At 40.9% G+C, this 21,329-nt stretch overlaps 2 protein-coding genes across 10 annotated transcripts; both read right to left on the reverse strand.

Moving 5' to 3' along the window:
* Window positions 1-764: 764 nt before the first annotated feature.
* On the reverse strand, window positions 765-4,232 carry tmem9b (TMEM9 domain family, member B). The gene is made up of 5 exons (XM_079555569.1): window positions 4,006-4,232; window positions 3,579-3,670; window positions 3,393-3,501; window positions 3,001-3,141; window positions 765-2,191 (listed from the first exon to the last, which is right to left on the reverse strand). The coding sequence occupies exons 1-5, from the start codon at window positions 4,075-4,077 to the stop codon at window positions 2,036-2,038; spliced, it is 570 nt and encodes a 189-aa protein (XP_079411695.1). The 5' UTR covers window positions 4,078-4,232; the 3' UTR covers window positions 765-2,035.
* Window positions 4,233-6,313: 2,081 nt separating this feature from the next.
* scube2 (signal peptide, CUB domain, EGF-like 2) lies at window positions 6,314-21,108 on the reverse strand. Of its 9 annotated transcripts, none has more exons than XM_079555843.1 (23): window positions 20,881-21,108; window positions 20,521-20,637; window positions 20,238-20,363; window positions 20,006-20,140; window positions 19,448-19,573; window positions 19,260-19,376; window positions 18,877-18,966; window positions 18,034-18,150; window positions 17,823-17,945; window positions 17,318-17,434; window positions 17,070-17,192; window positions 16,712-16,828; window positions 16,203-16,292; window positions 15,583-15,702; window positions 13,417-13,584; window positions 12,925-13,128; window positions 9,028-9,198; window positions 8,340-8,507; window positions 7,842-8,003; window positions 7,564-7,761; window positions 7,330-7,482; window positions 7,174-7,253; window positions 6,314-7,091 (listed from the first exon to the last, which is right to left on the reverse strand). In XM_079555843.1, the coding sequence occupies exons 1-23, from the start codon at window positions 20,966-20,968 to the stop codon at window positions 6,945-6,947; spliced, it is 3,057 nt and encodes a 1,018-aa protein (XP_079411969.1). In that variant the 5' UTR covers window positions 20,969-21,108; the 3' UTR covers window positions 6,314-6,944. The 9 variants fall into 9 exon arrangements, with proteins under 9 accessions (XP_079411969.1, XP_079411965.1, XP_079411968.1 ...); XM_079555839.1 differs by having other exon boundaries at window positions 12,925-13,131; XM_079555842.1 differs by having other exon boundaries at window positions 20,521-20,640.
* Window positions 21,109-21,329: the final 221 nt, after the last annotated feature.

A 21,329-nucleotide genomic window follows, 5' to 3' on the forward strand; every position in this document is an offset into this window, starting at 1 on the left:
ACCATCATCAAATGCTGGGGCGCCCCCTGTCGGTACAAAACGATAGATACACAACAACGCAGCCTAACCAAAACATGACAAAGACAGCTTTTTCAGGCTTGTCATAAGGTTGATTTACTTTTCTCCCCTTAAGTTGTTATTTTCAATAATAATCATGGCTGTATACGTATATAAAAGCTTCTAAGTTTTACTGTTACCTTCAGATGAACTCACATTAGAGACATAAACACAAACTCCTTGAAGCATCACACAATGCCGCTGAATGCGAATAAATGTACCTTTTGGATCTTAGAAAAAAAAAACAGAGACCCACCCACCTTCTTTTGTGTTATGTGCAAAAAGTTATCTATCGTAAGCCATCCATGTCTGAGAGAAGCTCCGTGTAGTCGTGGCCGCCCAGTCTAACTTCTGCGGGAAAAAGTCCTCGCCAAACTGGATCTGGATGCTGGGGGAAAAATGAAAAACGCACAGGAAACGATGACGCAGCGCTGCATTTCAATCCCATTTCATATAAGAAAAAAACAAAACAGATATCGACTTCAAAATGCCATATTGGTTGAAGAATGACTGCAAGATTTCAATAGTAGGCTATGGCGGTTTTCCAAAGGCTCCCATATGTTTTTGTTTAGGAAAATTAACTGGAGTTTCTTTGGTGCTAAAAATAACACGTGTGAGAGAGGGACAGTTGTAGAAAAATATCATATGATCTGTCAGGGCAAAGAAGAAAAACACCATTCAAACAACAACGAACAAGTTTAATATTTTCACTGCTTTTGACAACATACAATATAACAACAAGTTTATGATTCACCCAAAAGTTGGATTTAAAGTAATCCTTTATAGGCAGGAGGAAACTCATGCCACAGTTGTCGAGAAGACATGATTACCAAAGACTTCAAAAGCAGATGTTGAATAAGCACAAATGCCAGAAACATATTATCTGCAAAATTCTGCCAGTTAAGTAGTGCTCACTTCATTTGGACATTTAATAAAAAAGGACATAGAAATAGCAAAATCTCCTCAGTTGACAATAATAGGATATCGAGTACAACTAAACACGAGTATAAAGTTATTGGTAATCACATACCGGTTTCTCATTAGTCTTCTACATACAGTAGTTTACTGGAGTGACATTGGCTAACCAGTCAGTAACAATAAAAAAAACATGGCAGTTGGACTTCAACAATCAAATACACCAAACTGCCACGACTGCTATCACACCTGGACAGGATTTATATTACAGATTAACAAAGGAACATATGTCCATTTTAATTATCTGATGATGAATTTTTTTAAATAAATAATCTTTAGACATGCAGGTTGTTACTTCTTTACACCGTCAGTCTTCTGGAAATGGTATATGTATAGACCAGCCATGTGACTTTGGGCTAGCAACCAGCTGTTTGGAACTGTGCCTATTGAAATATACATTAAAATGGAACCTCAAACAACAACAGGCATTCTGTAGTGGTGGGCGGTGTTTCAAACAGCTGATTGCCAACCAAAATGACAGAGACTGAGACTGGTCTAAAGTTCCACATGATTTTCTCAAATGAAAGATTCCGCTAGCAAACAGATCACTGCTCATGGTTGATGATTGGTCCATTTATCCAGTCATGTTGTTTGGCACGGATCAACATCTGGATATTTTAACACTCAAAGCCATTAGACCTTTGTGTTATGATTTCAAAACATATTGACCTCAAGTTGAGAAAAGTCGCAATCATGTAACAATATACGGAGACTTTAAATCGAATGTGACTAGTGTGTTGGCACATTTGTAGATTGAAAAGATGACATCTCTGATTCTGCAATTACATTTGCAGTGAAAGCCTTCATCATTATCAACAATGTGCAGAGGTAAAACAGAGTAAATGCTTAAGAATTTGTGAACCCTTTATATTTTATATTTGCCTGGATCTCTGCAGACCCTGTCATTATTGAATCTTTCTTCACTTCAGGAGTCACAATGAGAAAAGAGATAGATATGATCAGTGGGCTTTGTCACAGTGGTTTTCAGTAGTTTTAGAGCACTTTAACTGAGCACAACATGGCGGTCAAAAACAGACTTCCTCTGCTCCTGGACCTGCCTCCTCCAACGCTGCTGAGCGTGCTCCACTTTGTTCAGCATGTTAGGCCTCGAGTGTGAGCGGGACAAGACGTTGTGTGCATTAGCAAATGGCTGCTGATCCTGCAAGCAGATAAAAATGCATGAGAATAATATATTTTCATACACAAAAATATCCAAGCATTCTAACTTTGTTTATAGAGCACCTAAAGAATACAACAATAAACCAAAGTACTATAGAGAAAAAAAAAAGGAGCGATTTAAGCAACAAAACACAACCAACAATGTTCATATCCCCTATTTTAAAACAGCTTCATTGGCTGCCAGTGTCTTTTAGGATCAAGTTTAAAGTTCTGGTTCTAGCCTTCAGAGCCGTGCATGGTCAGGCTCCTTCTTATATCAGTGCTCTGGTCCAGCCTTACACCCCCGCGCGGGCTCTGAGGTCTGTGGATCAGAATCTGCTAAAGGTTCCACGTACGAGTTTTCGTACTAGAGGTGACAGATCCTTCCAGGCTGTTGCTCCCAGGCTCTGGAATGATCTTCCACCCTCTTTGCGCTCTATTGACTCTGCTGATTCTTTCAAAAGCGAACTTAAGACACATTTATTTGTTCAAGCTTTTAATTAGCTACTTTTGGGCTGCTATGATTTCTGTGTTGTTTTCACCCCTTTTTATATTGTATGTAATTTCTGCTTTTACTGTGTTGTGAAGCACTTTGTGGCCTTTGCCTGTGAAAGGTGCTATATAAATAAAGATTACTTACTACTTACTCATTTCTTCAGAAACTATAGCTAGTTTCACTCTTATAACCTTCAAAACTACTTTACAACACTATGCCAAATAAAACTCACATGATGCTCACGTGAAACAAAAATAGCTGTAATAAACTAGTTGTAAAGCAAACATTACATCAATTAAACATATGCCACTTACCCCGACAACAACATCATCATCACTTTGAATGAGTTGAGAGTGTCCAAAAAGCCTCCTCTTCAACATTGGCTCCAGAAGAGTCAGGTAAACCATGTAAAGGAGCAATAATCCCAATATAGAGAGATACATAATGATGGTAAACTGAAGAAAAACAACAAGAAGAAAAGTTTTTAGATTACAAAAGAAAGCTCACAGGATTCTAGTTTGTATCTTTGCAGGGGTTGCCTCACACAAAATTGACAACTTTCATTATATATGATACATTTCATAATAAGCTGCAAAAATTAGGCTAGATAAATTCTATGTGAGTATTGTAGGAATTATTGATATGCGATTGCTGTAGAGCAGATACAATGCCATGGCCCCAAGATTAAACATGAAAGTTAAAAAACCTTGATGGTCCCAGAGCTTCTTTCTTCATATTTGCACTCACACCGAAGGCAGTAGGCCTCCACATCTTTGCCATCAACAGGCATGGGTTCAACTACATGCAGACAATTGCTGAGAAAGGAAAGGAAATGAGTCAATACAAAGCCAAGATCAATGCAGTTTATGAGCCTCATATTCCCTGTACTCACCAGTCTTTCAGAGAAACATTTTGCTTGTAGATTTGTCCCTCTATGTCTCTGTATGGTGGACAGATGCATTTGCAGCGAATATCCTCGGAGTTCTAGAAAGACACAATGCAATATTAGGTATAGTGGTCAATGTTTACAAATCAAATATCAAAAGGAACCAAATATTTTAACTGCAGTAAGTATAGTAGTAAGTAGTATGTAGAGCAACTAACCGATTATAAAACAGTATCTCATCGACAAACAAAACACAAACTGGCCAACGCTAGCCGCATAATCTTTTCATAGTCTATCAAGCAAAGTCGGCAAGTGTGGCCATTCGGTCTAAAATGGGCGCTCAAATGTAAGAGAATTGGAGGACATCAGTGCATTGTCAATTATTGTGAAACCATAAAAGTCAAATGTTTATTTTCTTCGAAGCTAGCCTTACCTTCGCTGTAACTGGGGATAGCATCGCAAAACACGCCAGAATGGAAGCCCCGAGAAAGACTAGAGGCTTCATTTTTACACTATCACGCTCGCTGAAGTGTTTAGGCAGTAACAAGGTTAAGAAATGTAAGGTTCAAATCGTAACAATTAATTATGCTCCACAGTAGGCATGAAACTAATCATAACGCATCATCACAGCTTCTAAGCAGCTGACTCGCAGCTTCCGGTGAGATACGGCGACATTTCCGGTGTCATGCCGAAAACCGCCTAACTGCCGAGTTGAGGACATGGGAATGCAATTCTCGGCATAACACCGGTTGGCTGGGATTGCGCGCAGGTAAATATAGTGCTAGCCAGGTAGTCTACAGAAGGACAGTGCTGTAAAAACGTGAGATTTCATGACACACATTAGAGTTAGGACCATGGATATGGTTAACTTTAAGATTAGGATTAGTGTTATATATATTTTTTGACATACTCAACTCATAGATCTAAACAAAATCCAGGGCTGCCAACTTTTCACCAAACTTTGGAGTGAGACTTTGGTCGGTCCTGAGCTGGGTGGCCTTATTCATGGCGATAGTGTCTCGTAATGGTATTAAATTCCAAGCCAAAAACAAGTACGTTTTACATGACTGAGCACATCAGGAGCTGCATGACGGATCAGAGGGGGTTTGGCACCACAACACATGACCATCAGAACCTATTGAAAGTGTGGGAGGGCACTCCAATAATTTTTTTTATAATTCAGATATTAAATATTATAATTTATAATTTAATAATAATATATTAATAATATTATAATTTTAGCTCGTCTATTTACTGGTGTTAAAGAATTATATTTCTGGGCCCCTTTCAAATTGGTGCCTCTCAGCAAATGCCCAGTGGTCCCCCTTCATCGCTACAGCCCTGCCAAAAGGACAATGACACAATGTCTCTGTTTCTCTGCGTCAGTCATTCCAATTATTACCAACAAAAAGCAGCACAAGCTTTAGAAAATATGAACATTTGTATTTTGCAGTATGTTAGAGCATGTTTGATGATTAAACTTTGAATAGGATTATTTAATGTAAGAACTACTTTTTCTCTGCCTATCTCTCCCTTGCGCAAAAGGGGGGGGAAAACTTAAGTAAAAGAGGTCTAGCTTCAACTGCAACCGTTGTTTATTATTTCATTAGGACTTTTATTTCTCAAACTCGTTGCCTTATGCTGCTCACTTTGAGCTCCTCGTGGGGCAGCAGTGGCGGAGGTGACCGGGGCGGAGGAGGAGGCAGTGGGCGCGGTGATGTCGCTTCGGAGGCGGCCAAGAGTGGAGTGAGCTGAGTGAACAGGTGGAAGATGTGCGTGTCGGGGCTCCTGTAGCCGCCTCGTCACTCACGGAACCCACGCGCCTTTTTCTCTCCCGTGGCCCGGGAGAGCTGGCGCTGGAGGCGTTCAGGCGCGCTCTCTCGCTGTTTCCCCGGAGCCGCGCTCTAAAGCCCTTTCTCCGCAGGCCGCACTCACGTCCCCATTCGCAGTCCCTCTGTCACTCCTCTCTCCGTCCGCCCCACTCCAGCAGTGACTTTTGTTTTGCAAAATAAGCATGCACAACTTCAGTGACGCCCCTCCTCCGAAAAGGAATCAAATAATAATACAAAAAAAAATGAGCCACGACCAATCACTAGAGCCGCCAACAGACACACACATACGCCAGAGGAGCCTGGACAGGCACACAGACAAAATAAAGCGTCTGCAGCCGCTCACTGCAAAAAGTCAGGGTGAGAGTTGGCAGCCCTGATAAATCACAGCAGACCGCCCCTCGAGAGCAGACTACCGAGCACTAACCATACTGTAAAACAGGTATAGGCAACGTCAGGCCCGATGGCCAAATCCGGCCCTCCAGCAGAGAACCTCTGGCCCACAAGGTGATTTTGAGAAATATTGTTATCAAATACAATACAATACAAAATACAATACATCAAATACATGTTAAAGTACTCTGAAATTTTGTCACTATTTCTTAAGTTTCCTGACCGAACATCCCAATATGTCGTATATAATGGAAAATGGTTCTTTACGTTTTGGCAATGATGAAAATCAGCCCTCCTCAAAGCATGCTTGCCTACCCCTGCTGTAAAGCATGCAAACAATTCCAGATATGCAATGTTGTTCCTTTATCTCAATAAACACCATGTATAGGTTTAATAATTGAAATAAATTGGTTTCGTAAGATTTTCTACGTTTATTTACAATGTAACAGATGTACAAAACTATAAAAGAAAAAATATACACATTAACTAAGAAGTTACACAACTCTTAAGTGAAGGGAGGAGAGTTTGTCTTTGGTTGCAATCACAATACAATAATATATTGGATACCAAGATCATAGTTTTCTCAGTTGGTAGTGTGTGTGGTTATCTTTTGCACTACAAAATGCAACTCTATTGCCCACTTTTTACATCATGTACAAATATTTTATCAAAGTAATTGCTTTGTATTTTGTGTGCTTTGTGCTGTATTCACGTATTCATTCTGCTGTGGCCTATTTGTGTCCCACTGGGAGCTAGGCCTGTAGCAATTATGTTAAAACTAGATACACCCTATATAATATCTTTGAAATTAGCATATTTATAGCTACAGTGAGTTTGATTCCTTTGCTAAAGCTCATATTAACTAGAATATATGGCAAATGAATACGAGACCCGTGAACACATCCTGTAATTGTTATTTTAGGCCTACATTTGGACCACAATAGTACAATGGGAAAATGCACATCCCACTTTTCCACTGCTCATGGTCTTCCTCTTAAAGCTTCTGACTGTCTGCTTTTTCAGCGTGACCAGTTTAACAAGTGTGCAGTCCAGTCCTGTAGTGGTAATGTCTACAGAGGAATTAGTATATGGTCTCTTTAGGGGGGAAAAGAAATATTGTGTAGTATCCACATTGGTAAATGATGCTTCTTTAGGGACGAAGGAATCGTAAGACTTTAGAACGCAGGAAGCGGATGAAAGATTTTGGAAACATTTCTCTTGATTCTTGCGCCGTGTAGTTGAAAAAGTTTTGTGGATGAGCCAGCACATCAAACAGAGCCTTCATAAGTTTCTTGTCCTGTAGGGGGAAATATAGATATACAGTCAGTCTGAGTGGCGCTTTAGTGTAATTCCATTTAAGTCTAGAAGAACTCAAGTACTTTAAGTATTTCCTGATGATTTTCAGAGGCATAGAGTCGTCCATCTCTGACAATATCTTCTATCAATTCTTGATAGTCCTCTATGGAAAAAACGAGTCATCAATGATTAATTCAATATTTCTTCTCTTTAGATTATGTACTGTATCTTCTTCTTACCATCATACGTCACATAAGGGACCTGAAAACCTTTCCCACTGTTGCCCTCATTAGATCTAAACTGTATCCAAAGCCTTTTGGAACGAGAAGTAAAAGCAATGGGTCGTTCATATGTTTGACAGGTCTCATAGGTGGTCACAGAGTTTGATAGGGCTGCAAAGTAAAGCAAACATTTTGTTATTAATTGCCATCCATTAACTAATTAGACAGACTAATCTTTGACATTGATCTTACAGCTTTTCCTCATAACCAAGTAGTCTCCACACTCATCTTCAATGGGTAAAAAGATTTCGGGCACCACAATAAGGATTCTGCGTTTGGGCGGAGGGTTGATGGTCCAAGTGCATTCTACATTTGCAGGGTAGTTTCCTGGGTAGTTTGGGGACTCTATGTAACCAGTAAAATCACCTAATTCTCCACCACATTGTCTGTCTGTAAAGTAAATGCGATTATTTTAGTGTATTCACAGAATTGTATCACATGTCTATGCCTATTATTGTGTGCTGGCATACTTTTGCATTGCATAATATTTGTGGAACCATCAAAGTCCGTGGTGGTATTTCCGGGGCAGGCAACACAGTAGTTCTGTCCAAACTCCCCTTGGTAGGTTCCCATGGGACAGCGAATACAGCGGTGTGTGCTGGTGTTGTAGAAATGGCCCGGAGAGCACTGAACTACAGGAGACACAAACAATTAAAACTGTTTCAGTTTACTAATGCACTCTTTATCATTTAGTCATCCAAATTATCTTCACATCACACACCACAGGCATGGATGTAGCCACTGGGACTTTTATTATAGATGTACAAATAATGAACTAACTGCAGGGGGCAGCAGAGTTCCAGAAACAGCAGTGCAAAGCCCATGGGGGTCCACACAAACGAAATAGAGCCAATGTTTCAGGAAAAATCTAGCTAACAACAATGTATGGCTTATTGTACAGTACTTATTGAATGTGTCTATTGTAAGGCACAAGATTTTGAGAGAAAATGCGGCAATGAAGATTTCACCTTTGGTCTCACACTCCTGGAAAGTGACAGCTCCATGGTGTTTAGTGACCAGGTTGCCACCGCAGAGGAAGCAGGTGGTGCGGCCCACATCAGGCTGGTAAGTCCCCAGTGGACACGGCACACAGGGAACAAAGCCATCTTGAGAATACTGGCCCGGAGGACACTGACCTAAACATGAACGCATGAGTCATTCACCAAACAAACACTGAGGAAAACATTGTTTAGAATTCCATCAACATCCTATCTCAACAACTCAGATTTACATATTTGGAGTCTTCATCATTGTTAACACGACATACTTTCTCTCGTTGTGATAAGAAAACATAGTGCTGCGTTTAAGCTTCATGTTTTATATGACTTATCCTTACCGCACAGAGTCTGCAGATAGCTCTTTTTGTTTAGTCTAGAGAGATTTTGGATCTCAATTTCATGAGATAACACCAAAGGGCAGGCCCCAAACATAGTGGTCCTTTTTATGTTATTCAAGAACCTCCACTTTCTTTTCCACATACGATAGCACATGTATTTATCTCACAAGTGTCTAAACTACAGTATCTAAACCATCTTAAACACAAAAACAAATCTGTGTATGAGTGCAGGAATCAATTGTTTTCTTGTTGTGCGCCCTTTGTAAATAGTGTTGGTATTTTATAACACTAACAAATAGTTAACGGTTTCTTTGTCTTACCTCCACACTCTGAAAGGTTTTGAGCACCAACAACTTTAGAGATTTCTCTTCCACCCGGAACAGGGCAGACCTCACATGACATCTGTCCTTCTTCATCCTGATAGGTCCCCGCTGGGCACAACATGCACCTCCCCAAATTCATGTCATAGAACGTCCCAACGCTGCAGCTCACTAATAAACAGGTGAAGAAAGACAATTATTAATTCTTATTTTATTACAGATGTGCAGGGTTTTATGACCCGCCTCTTTTCCTGGAAACTTTTAATACACATGCGGTGAGGCAAATTGTTATGCTGCAGTTTTAATCGAGTCATCTTCCTGAAATAAATCAACGTTAATGTAAACATTGAATATGTATATATATATATATAGTGTTGCCCGTGCTTTTAATTTGCCACTATGGACAGACAGATGAGTGTCACTTAGGAAATGACTACAAAAACATGTGAGCCATAGACGTGAGTCATAAAAAGCAGCTATGTATAATCAAACAGCCCGAACCACAATGTGGATTTACACTATAAACATGACAGGGCCATTAAAGTGAAGGAAGCCAGACTTCACCAGCCGCCTCTCAAATGCAATCACACTGCACACTTGAAACGGATAATGCAGTAAAAGCCAGCGATCATTAAAACATCAAAGCTTCTCAGAGCTACCATTCAACAGCTATAATTTTTACAGAGAAAATAAAGGGGGGAAAATGCTTGGTTTTACATACAGAACATTTTTATTTTCAAAGAGAAGCAGAGTAGAGGTTTTCACAACCACCAAAAGACTGAATCAAACTCTTGACTAATGAGTGACATAAACTTTGAATATAAAAATCTACGCCAGAAAGGACCAAATTTAGGATAAGGGCAGAGCAGGACTCTTACCAAAAGTAAACACAGGCCAGTAATAACACAAACAATCAAATTCAATTTCACTGAGTAGAACTTTCTTGTAAATCAAGTATTCGAAACGGTGAGAGACAGGAGGAAGCTGTACAAACTCCTCACTTGCTTCACCAGACTGTGGAGGCAATGGAGCTTATTCTCCAAAAGACTCAGCTCCAATGCCACATTGAACATTACAGGAGCACATTCATACCATACTCAGTACTTTCATAGAAAAGGTTAAATCATCAACTGGACTGGGTTTGGTAAAGTTGAGGACGTTTCGCTTCTAGTCACTGAAGCCTCTTCATAGCTAAAGACCAAAAGAGCTTGAAGAAGCTTCTGTGACTAGAAGTGAAACATCCTCAACTTTACCAAACCCAGTCCAGTTGATGAATTACCCTTTTCGATGGATACTCCCTGGATGAATGAGAGCCTTCACAAACATACTCAGTACTCAACTGCAAAACAACTAACCCCTCAGTCATATTATATAACATTATATTACTCATGTCAGTGCTCCACTGCTTATTTTGTGCTGTATTTTCTTAATCTTTAAACATATTGTAACACATTTTAATTGCCATTTTGATATTGTTTTTATGTAGTGGGTGCATAGTTTTACCTATCCTGCTTTTATTTCCCCTACTTATTATATTCATATTTTATCATCTTTCTATTGTTTTTTACTTGGTTTGTAAGACTGTTTTAATTATTGAGCTACTGTGACTGTGCAATTTCCTATGTGGATCAAAAAGGTTTGTTCAAATCTAAGACAAAGAGAAGGGGAGCTTTCTTTTGTGACTTTGTTACCGGTAACAGCTTTAATGCCTCAGTCACGTTCAACTTTTCAAATCACTATGCCAAATCAAAGCAAGTTTCCCCCTCTCATCCCGTCACATCCCACTGTCTGATTACAGAAGCTTAAGCACCTTGTTGCTCTGTAATTATATTTAAGGAATTGCTGGGTCTGTCTGAGTGCATTTGGGAACTTGAGAACTTGACTTATAATTGAACATGATCTAAATCTTTAAATCAATAAAATTCGAGTCTAGCGTTGGGCTATTCCTCGGTTGCATCCTTTCAGCGGTTCAAACCACATCCATTATACATCACTTGGCAAGTTGTTAAGATTTTCTTTTAGGGTGAGAAAATGTAATTCTCTGTAGAGCAGTTCATTTTTGGAAGCCCATTGTTTACCCTGAAAGCCCATGAAGAGCCATCATTGCATTGTCCCATAACAGCTTTTATTTGACAGAGGGAAGCAGTGAGTGGAGAGAGAGTGAAAGAGAAAAAAAACCTTGAAGCTTTTCAAATGCAAAGAGCCACTCTTTAGACTCCTCGAATTGATGGCCCCAAAGAGGTTTAAAAGACCTTTCACCTCTATTCAAGTCCCCAGTCTTTGCCTGCTTGATGACATAGGAAAACACTACGGTATCACAGTGGTTAGGAGCTGAACCCAATAAAAGGGGTCAGGTTTCTCAATCCCCCCATTCTGCTCGGTCCAATCACCGCTTGCGCCCATCAAGTCGAGGCCCAAACAGCTGATGCTAATTGATTCCCATGGTGTGGCTGAAGTCAATTCTCTTGAGCAGTTTAGTGGCTGGGGGTCATGCAAAGCAGTCCCAGCTGGGGGCAGGGGGGACACAACACTCAAACTGCCAGGGTGAATCAACGGCACTTCCTAAACATCTTCAATGTTAAAACAAACACGGAAACAAGTCAGGAACAGGAGTTAAATGGGCTTGAACGTGTTTGCCGCGCACCATTGACAGCCTGGTGTCCGCACGGTGTCCCGTTTCCCGTCGGACTTCGGAAGGGAAACATTTTTTTTGTAAAAACTTGTAAATCATTACAAAAGCATATCAGGCACATAACCATCACCAGGGCAAAGAAGATTCTAGGAGACAGATTAACTCACAGATTAAGCTCCCACAAATATCAAAAGGAATTATTTATGCATAAACCCATTTTTTATTTTGACAACACCGGCTCAGATGGATTACACTCCAGTTCGAGCAGTGAGAACAAGTCCCACATATGGTTGTTCAATGGACTGGGCAAATTGAAAAGGACTAAACTGCGTTCAGTGCTAAGCCATAGCGAGAACTGGGGGAGGAGGGAAAAATATAGCCCCCTTTAAAGAGCTGGAGGTTAAGAATGCTTTTCAGCTTCCCCTCCTCTCCCAAATTACATGTCTACACCCCTGCCATGACCAATAGACTGCTTAATGTTGACCTGAAAGCGTAGCAGGGGAGTTAAGAAATCAAGACAACTTAAGTCCTGCAATAGTGATTGAAGAAAAAAAACTTGCCAGGTTTTATGGGGAGGCCAAACAAGGGAGGCTAGGAAAAACGATGAATGAAAATTATATTGACTCAAACCATAAAAAACACAATTTTTCCGAGCTACTGTTAATCCACTGAAATGAAGTCACAATCCTGTAAAAGAGTAAGGCTGAAAATGAGCAAAATGTACAGGACCTGAATACATGTTAAGAAGAGAAAAACATTTCTCTGAGTGATATTAAGTGGTATAGGTAGGCACCAACTTACTGAGAGGCCCAGTGCTAGGGGCACTTTAACACCAGCCAGAGAAAACACAGGCCAGCTTCCAGCTCAGACAGTGTGCGGTCCCACAAACATTTAAACCAATGCATGTTGTACATAAAAAAGCCAAAGCACGAGACAAAAAAGGTGCCAGGAGCCCTCATATTACACCCCTATCCCGGAGAGATGCTGGGCCATCTCACAGCTCCACGGGACAACAACAGGCTTTCTGTTCTACACGCCGCGGCTGGCTCATTACACCAGGTCTGCAAACCAAATATGGCACTCATCTGGCTAACACCTGCACTAAATCCAATAATTCAAACCGCTTGCCTAAATTTATCTCAGTGGCATGTACCAGTTCAATTACATAAAATTACACTAAGAATCTGCTGTGTGTGGAGAGCACCCATTGCCATGTGGGTGATGACTTATTGAGGGCTGGTGTAATAAATCGAATCCAAACTCACCACACTTCCTGTTCACGAGCACCTGTCCAGCGAGGCAGTGTCCGGGCAGCTCGGCGGGCTGCACCAAGCTCCGTCCCAGCTCGTAGTCCGATCCAGCGAAGTGGAGGTGGAACTGCTCTCGGTTTATGGACTTTCTCAAGGTCCGGATGGTCTTTTTGAGCCTCTTCTCCGAGCGCCGACGCACACAATTCATGTCGCAAGCCTCTGCTGAGAAAAGCACTCCGTACCACAAATGCCTCCAACTTAACGTTTAATATAAACAAGGACATGCCCATGCTGTTGAATATATAAATATAAACCAACCCCAGCAGCCACCATTAAAAAAGGTAAAATCAGGGCCCATATACACCACCTCAGCCAAAACAGGAGATACTTTATTGTGGTTTGACGCGTGAGTGACAAAGACAGCAGCCATAGACCAAGTGAAGCAGGAAAAAAAAGGTGCAGGCAGTAGGGCATGGGAGGGGGGCGGGGGTTTGCAGAGGGACCAACCTGTTACCTCCTCTGCGTTCACATCCAGCACAAACTCGGCTGTGATGGACGAGCCGTCCTCCTCGCTGGTCTTTCTGCCGTGGCGACTTCGAGGGCGTGGACCGGATGACGTGCACCGGAGACTCACGAAACTGAACTGCACGTTTTCAGTGAAGAGGAACCGGCTGTCTGTGGAGATGGCAGACGACTGATCAATACGGCCAAGTGGAAAACTGATAATACGTTTAACGTTTTCAAGACACAATCTCTGGCCTTGACAATTGACATTCACTCACTGGCCACTTTTTAAAGCGTTAATTGCCAATTAGTGCTTATACTAGAGGTGCGCAAAGTGCTTTCTGGGGGCAAAATGCAGACATCAGACCAAGTTTTAGTGGCCCTCGGGCTTCTTGTTGAAGTTGCACACATCATCTAGTACTTTTCACTGCAAGTTTAAAGGTTCCATACAATTAAAACCTCAAAAATTGACATTTTGTTGTGAGACAGAGCTGACATTTTGGTTCCAAGCCTAAATAAAGATGTGGGGCACGGTTTAAACTTCTCTTAAATGTACCCGAGCAAATGTCTCACTGCACTAACCACCGATCGGTGTCCCTCCACGCTGTATACACTTCAATGAAAAGTCTGGACACCTCTGCACTAAAGAGTATTGAAATGGAATAAATATTTTAATTCTTTACATTTTCCTCAAAGTTATTGTTATTGCGGTTTTATCTGATTTGGAAAGATTGTGCCTGTAAATACGACATAATGTAGGAAGACATTTTTGGTATTATACAATAGAAGGTTGAATGTGAACTGTTAATACATTATCTGTAACTCATGGACTATGCATGGAAATGAGCTATTTAGCTATTATCTGGTGCAGTACATATCTGTCTTAGAGCTTACAGGAGCTAGATGCAAGTTGGCCATTTTATACCAACTACTGCCAACTCAGGTCATGCGTGTAACTGCACCTTCTATATTAAGCTTGTGCATGAAGGCACTTCGACCCGGCAGTTGTGGTGAATAGATCTGGGCTCATTCTACACATTAGGACATTGCTGGAACATGTAGGGGGAGGAAAATACATAATTTTAACATTTTTAAACTCTGTATAGTCCCTTTAAAGCAGTACTAAGTAACTCATGCCCCTAGAGGCCATAAGTGCGTATCGTTTGCATATCGTAGCATGTTGCGTTTCTTTACTTAATTGTCCGTGAGAGAAAATACTACGCTGACAGAAAAGACAAAGGGAGAGAGGAATATTGTACATCCAATTACACAATGGGGATATTTTTTTCTGTCAAACTTGGCTGTAAATACTTTTTAAGTGGCGCTAGCCCGCAGTTAGCTTTTGCCTGTTAGCTTCTTCTTCGTGATTCCATTAGTGTGTTTCGGTGCTCCGGGTTGGTGCAGGGAAAACTGCAAGTGAGGTTTTCTGGCCAGAGACACCAGGGGGAGGTGAAAGACCCCCAATCATCCCATCAATCGTCCCCAGAGTAACTATTGAAAGGATTTATTAAGGTAAACAAGTTACTTAGTACTGCTTTAATGTCTCTACGTTGCCCCTAACAAAACAAGTAAAGAGTAAAGTTATCATAATAAAATTGTAATTACAAGCATAGAAACAGAAGAACCTCTATAACTGTATGCGAAAAATCCTAAATTAGATTCATAGAATAATACATGATTATATTGTGTAAACTGATTTGTGACTAGCTTTTAAACTTCGATACCTTGTTTACACGTTTTAAAGTTCTCAAATATACTGTATGAACAGCTCAGGAGAAACTGTGCGCACAGTTACAGTAGAAGGTGATCAGAAAGAGAATCTATTATAGCACAATAGGAAACTGATTTGATTGATGTTGTGGTCAGCCACAACTCAGAGCCGTGCTTGGTCTAATTACATCCCCTCTGTCACCCCCAGACAAAACACTACACTGAGACATTCAAGATGCTTCGAACCGCACCACTTTCCCACTAATTCCTTTCACGTTTGCTTATGGTTTTTGAGTTTCTTTGAAGCCTTTTCAGGTCTGGTTTATTGTTTGCCTTTGGATTTTGTAAACCCACCCCCCATTTATAGTGTATACATGAGTACTACAGTCGGTGTTTAATGTGTAGCTATGTCTATCTGCATTCAACAGTTGAGGGATCTTGGGGACAAAACTTTTTTACCTGAGTGAGCCGAGTTTAAGCCCTCTTTGAGTTTTTCCTGGCTTCGTTTTAAGTTACACTTTGCGGTGCCAGACCTGAAGGTGGCTGTGGTCCTTATACGTGGAACGCCAGATGCTTGACCTGCAAACACAAGCAGTTTCTAACATCACGGTTTCTTAAACAGGAATACAGGGATTGATGGAGTAACAAAGCAAAGGTATCATGCAGGGGTAGTTGGAATTATTTCAGAACATACTTTTTTCCTTTGTATTTAATTTTAAAACAGTGTGATGATTTTGAACATACAAGTTTGCTAAGATAAGATACCTATTGTATTCTATCTTAACTATATGGTATAATAATCAAGATACTACGGTTACTTTCAATAGAGTATTTGGTTTGGTAACATTCTCTAAATTATGTTGACTTGTCTCTCATCAGGTTAGAAGTACCTTGATGATTTAAAGCCGTTAAAGGTTATTTGGTTTGGCCCAGAGATGTTTTTATTCTTTTGTGGTGCTGGTATAACAGCTTTACGGAGGGAAAAAATACAATAACAGCTCTTTTGCACCGTTTCCACTTCTAGATAAAAGCTTTACTTTTTTGTGTGGCAGAGCATTGAGGCGAATCTGGGTACTTGCCTAAGCAGTACAGGCCATTGTTGTCTCTTTGAAAATCAGTCGGGCAGGGCAGAGGCACTCCACAGGTCACCGTGTACGAATCCTCTGTGCCTAAAACATACACAAGGCCGTGACTTATCGACCGACGCAGACAAAAGTGAAAGCCACAAAAGCCAAGTTGGTGAAAGCAAATACGCAGCATGTAGGGACACGAAGCAGTGCTCTTTAGACTAATGTTTAACTACTCTTCAAAGAACAGAATATCAACACAATAAAGGAATGATTAATTATTTGGTTAGTAAAGGTATTACAAGATTCTATCAAAATCATATATCAAGGCAATCATATCCTGATGCAAGTTGGCACATTAGGTGCCATGGCAACAGACAAGATCCAACTACCTCCAAAAAATAACATTGAACTTGTTCAGAAAATAAAATAATGTCTGTATAAACCTGAATGTGCCCACATGATTGAGGATTTAAGGAGGCAATAGAGCACTTGTAGGATTCATAACATGAAGGACTCACCACTGCTGATGTGAACTTGTGACTGGCATGTCAGGAAGCAGCGGTCTCCTCCCTCCTGTTTACTACAGTTCAATGTAGGTTTAGTGGAAGATTTTGCAGGTGGTAAACTCTCAGTCTCTAGATGGAAACCACAATATAACTTCGAAGTGAATAGAATACAGTCCAAATAGACATTGGACTGGGATCCAGCCTTCAGCCAGAATAACAAGGTTCAACACACAACAAATGGCAAAGATTAAAAGAGAAAAGGAGCAGAGTTCAAAGTATCTCCTGTTTTTGTTCCCATTCATTTAAAAAACATTTTTAAATATACATGACAAAACATATGATTCACAGAGTGAAGAAGGCTCCATCTTACCAATGCAATCCTTCTTATTCCAGTGCAGTTTATAGCCAGGATGGCAAAAGCACTCAAATCCACCCAAGGTATTTTCACATATATGCTCACAGCCACCATTGTTGACACTGCACTCATTTATGTCTGAAAGACAAAATAAAAACATTATTCTAAATAAAGCCCAAACATCACTTACTGGGACATCACATGTGTAAGAATGTTACGCTCAACTTGTTATGTCTGGCTGTCTCCACCCAACAGGGTCTCACCTCCACAGTGGGCCAGTCCATACATGGTGTAGCCTTTGTTGCACAGACACTGAAAACCACCAGGGGAGTTCACACACGTGTGATCACATGTCCTCTCGAAAAAGCACTCATCTATATCTGTAATCAACATTAGTGGATGACATAATAGCAAGGCAGTTAGGCACAACCTTCATTAGGAGGGATTTCCCACACCTGATGCTGCAACACACTGAAGCATGACATGATCTCACACCCATGAAACTGATGCGAAATCAGTATCCCCACATACAGTCCCATAATAGTATTTAAACAGTCATTATTGCAGCCACTTATTTTAAACTGTAGGTAACATTGCAGGCAAGTGTTCCTGCTGGCGTTAACTGTATCTCACAGTTTATATTCTAGGATTCAGATTTTTACATATTTTATAATATTTACTAAAGTCCATCACATTTACTACTCAGGGACAGGGAACAGTGTTTCAAAAGTTTTAATCAGTGCATTCAATTATTCATAAGGTTTCTACCTTGACAGGAGCGTTCATCTGTAAGCAGTTTGAAACCTTTTTGACAGTTGCACTCAAAGCTGCCAATAGTGTTCCTGCAAAAATGATCGCAGCCGCCATTATTGAGCTCACACTCATCAATATCTGCGGGGAGAATAAGAGAACAATGCGTTTTTATTAAAGTGAAAGAAAATAAATGAACAAGAATTTAAGGCCAGACAAACTCACTGACCTTTGCATGTTTTTCCATCCGGCTGTAATGTGAATCCGACAGGACAACTGCAGCGGACACCTGTGGAAGTGTCTTTACAGGTGCAATCACATCCCCCATTGTTCACAGCACACGTCTCTGAAAGGACAAGTAATAATGCAGTATTGCATCAAAAATAATATCTTCTTATCTTTCTGCTTATTCTTTTACATTATTGGTGCTGCATGCAGGCAAACACCAAAGGTTCTCCTAGAGGCTCTCATCACTTCTCAAGACTTGGGACCAGCACACTAACTGGCAATCACACAGACGTCAAGGGAAAAATTAAAAAACCCAAGGGGACAGAAGAGAAACCTCGAGGAGAACCAAATTCACTCCCCTGAACAGACAGGCTATCGATAGGCCCTGGGCTGATGGGAGTCCATCAGGGCAGGGCTGAAGACTGTGGAGAAAACCTCCAGTCCATGTTGGAGCTTTAAGATAGCTGTTGCTATTCATAGAACACGGTTATGCAATATCCTCAATTGATTTGGTCTTACCTCTCTGCATAAAAAACAGCGACAGCAAAATCTAAGTGACCCAGAATCACAACTCTGACCTACTAACAATGCAAGAAAATGTTCACACTTGGCCCTGCCCAAGTAGAAGGAAAATGTGAAATATACCACTCTGTCACAAATGCATATTTTAGTCGAGAATGAGGGGGACAAACGGGTGAGCCTGTAGTCATTTCACAGTTTGCTCAAAACGCTCAGGAATGCGTTGGTCTGCCAGTGCAGGTGGCCCTGGCAGCTTTCTACTCAGGTATTAGAATGAAACCATAACATATCATTGGATCCTGTGGAAACAAAATGTGAGCCTTACCCATTAGGAGTCTTCGTTTTACTCGTTTATCCACTTCAGTGAAGGTGGTGGCATTGTGGTCCGCGGACTCTGCGGTGGCCTCATCTCGCTCTGTGATGAAGATAATAGAGAAAATGTTATCGGGGATGAACAACGAGAGCTTTCAGACACATGTGGGATGTATTCATTTAGCATCAGATAACGGGACAGATCAGGAGGCAAGTGCACAGCGATAGGAGTGGACCTCACACACACTGGCGCTGGAGGAGGAGTGCTAGTCTCTACCTTAAAAATGTGAATAAAAGATTAAACTTAAAAAAAAAAAAAAAAAAGCTGAATTTGATATATTTTTATTCACATCTCAAAGTTTAAGATTTCCCTTCGCTAATTTACTGACTACTTACCGAGGCAAGATCTCTTGTCGGCTTGCAGGGTGTACCTGGGGTGACACTTACATATTGGACCATGCTCTGTGTCCTCACAGGTGTGCTGGCACCCCCCATTGCCGTGAATGCATGTTACTGTAGAATAAATAACATGTCACCAATTCAAATATCACATCAAAACCTGTTGTTTGTTGTACAGCGCTTACAAATGCAGCCCCTCTGGTTTTTAGCCAGCTCGAACCCTGGACGGCACTCACAGGCCACACCTCCCTTGGGTGTCTCTTTGCAGATGTGAGCGCAGCCATGCTCCTTATTCATACAGTTGAGGCCCTCTGAAATAAAAAGGAAGAAAGGAGTACACAATGCTGCACTCCTACAGTGAGTGACTGGCTCTACACAAAGAACTCATACCGAGAGATTATTCTGGCATCTCTATAAGACACTGATTGTTCTCACGCCTTTCACCATCCAAAAACATTGACCACCTTGATAACTTGGGGCCAATGAGAAAGGAACTTTTGGAGGTAAAGTACAATTTCCAAAGAGAATGAGTCAAACTAACAAAAAACAAAATCTCCAGTGATATAAAAAAAAAAAAATCATACGGGTGCTGATGGGATTTTGGAGTGGACAAAATCCATTTGATTTCGACATCCAGCAATCTTTGACACGTTTATTTGACAACTGACTATGCAATTTAAGAATACTTATGGACACCATCAATCAGACTAAATATTAAGCAGAAAGGAGAGGTAAGCTCTTACCCACAGAGCGATGGATACATGTGTGCTGGTTGTCACTGAGGAAGAATCCGTCTTTGCAGCGACATTCGTAGCTGCCCATAGTGTTGACACAAGTGTGCTGGCACCCACCATTGTTGAATTTACATTCATCCACATCTACAAAACAGACACACACACACAAAAAAAAGACATAAGAACATTTCTTTCCTCTTAGTCCAAAAGTATTTATTCAGTGGTTGCAAAAATGTCTTACCCAGACAATTATGACCATCATGTGCCAAATGGAAACCATCATAACAAGTGCATCTGTAATTGCCCGGTATGTTGTTGCACTCATGTACACAGCCACCATTGTGCTCCATGTCACATTCATCAATGTCTGAGATGAAAATATTTCATCAATGAAACTAGATTCACTTAAAAAGTTCAATCAAATTGTAACCAGTGTTTTAAATTCAAGATAAGTCATAAATCCCACACAAAAAAACATGCACAATTGTTCAGATATGAAGCACAAAGCCAAAGTGAGAAATTACCTTCACAATGTTTTCCGTCACCTTTGAAACCTGCTCTGCACGTGCATTTGTATGAGCCTTGAGTTGTCTGACAAATAGCATCAATGTGACAGCCATCGCTTCCATCTGCACATGGATCTGCTGAAATGCACATGAATTATGACCACAGGACACAAACTGCATGCAACACCGCAAACATAATGTAAAACAAGCTGGTAACGCTGGGTGAAAAAGTAACCTTTTCAAAACAACAAATCCCTGTGAATGTAAACATTAAAGAAGTCGTCACCAAAGGGAAACAACAAGAGCGCGCCGTTAAAAGCGTGCGTAAAGTAGCAGTCTCCTCAGTAAGAAAAGTACACTCACTCACTACAGTCCCACCTCGATTCTCTGGAAGCGCTGCGCTTTGGCGACTATTTAACAAGAGCAAAAACAAACAAAAGTCCCTTGCAGCCCAAATAGCTCCCATGGTGATATGATCCAAGTTTAGAGGTCTTCTCAAAAGGACGCGTACGCACTGAAGTCACGAACGAGCGCCCGCCTCATTTTCATTCTAGCCTGTCAATCTGCTTCACAAGGGCCTTTTGAAAAGAGAAAGGAGCAAGTAGCTGTGTGTCTGTTTGTGTGTGCGCGTTTGAGAGGGAGAGCGAGAATGAGAGCGTGCGTGCGCGTCCACGCGTGTACGAGAAAGCCCTTTGAAGCGACGTAAATAGGCAATAGTTCACGACCGGAAGTTAGTTACTATGATTATGTTATTTATTTATTTATTCATGTAAAGAGAAACGACGGAAAAGTTACCAAAACATCCTTAAGACAAAACTTTTAACCAC

Source organism: Gobius niger, assembly GCF_951799975.1.
Source record: "Gobius niger genome assembly, chromosome: 4".
Classification (NCBI taxonomy): domain Eukaryota; kingdom Metazoa; phylum Chordata; class Actinopteri; order Gobiiformes; family Gobiidae; genus Gobius; species Gobius niger.

What these genes read in the sequence shown, in the direction of transcription:
- tmem9b (XM_079555569.1), bottom strand. Translation starts at nt 4,077, where the DNA reads ATGAAGCCTCTAGTCTTTCTCGGGGCTTCCATTCTGGCGTGTTTTGCG. An exon ending in TATCCCCAGTTACAGCGAAG is followed by an intron (nt 3,671 to 4,005) that starts GTAAGGCTAGCT and finishes GTGTCTTTCTAG; the next exon opens with AACTCCGAGGATATTCGCTG. An exon ending in AATGTTTCTCTGAAAGACTG is followed by an intron (nt 3,502 to 3,578) that starts GTGAGTACAGGG and finishes TTCCTTTCTCAG; the next exon opens with CAATTGTCTGCATGTAGTTG.
- scube2 (XM_079555835.1), bottom strand. Translation starts at nt 20,968, where the DNA reads ATGGGAGCTATTTGGGCTGCAAGGGACTTTTGTTTGTTTTTGCTCTTG. An exon ending in AAAACGAAGACTCCTAATGG is followed by an intron (nt 18,151 to 18,876) that starts GTAAGGCTCACA and finishes TTGTCCTTTCAG; the next exon opens with AGACGTGTGCTGTGAACAAT. An exon ending in TGGACTGGCCCACTGTGGAG is followed by an intron (nt 17,193 to 17,317) that starts GTGAGACCCTGT and finishes TTTGTCTTTCAG; the next exon opens with ACATAAATGAGTGCAGTGTC.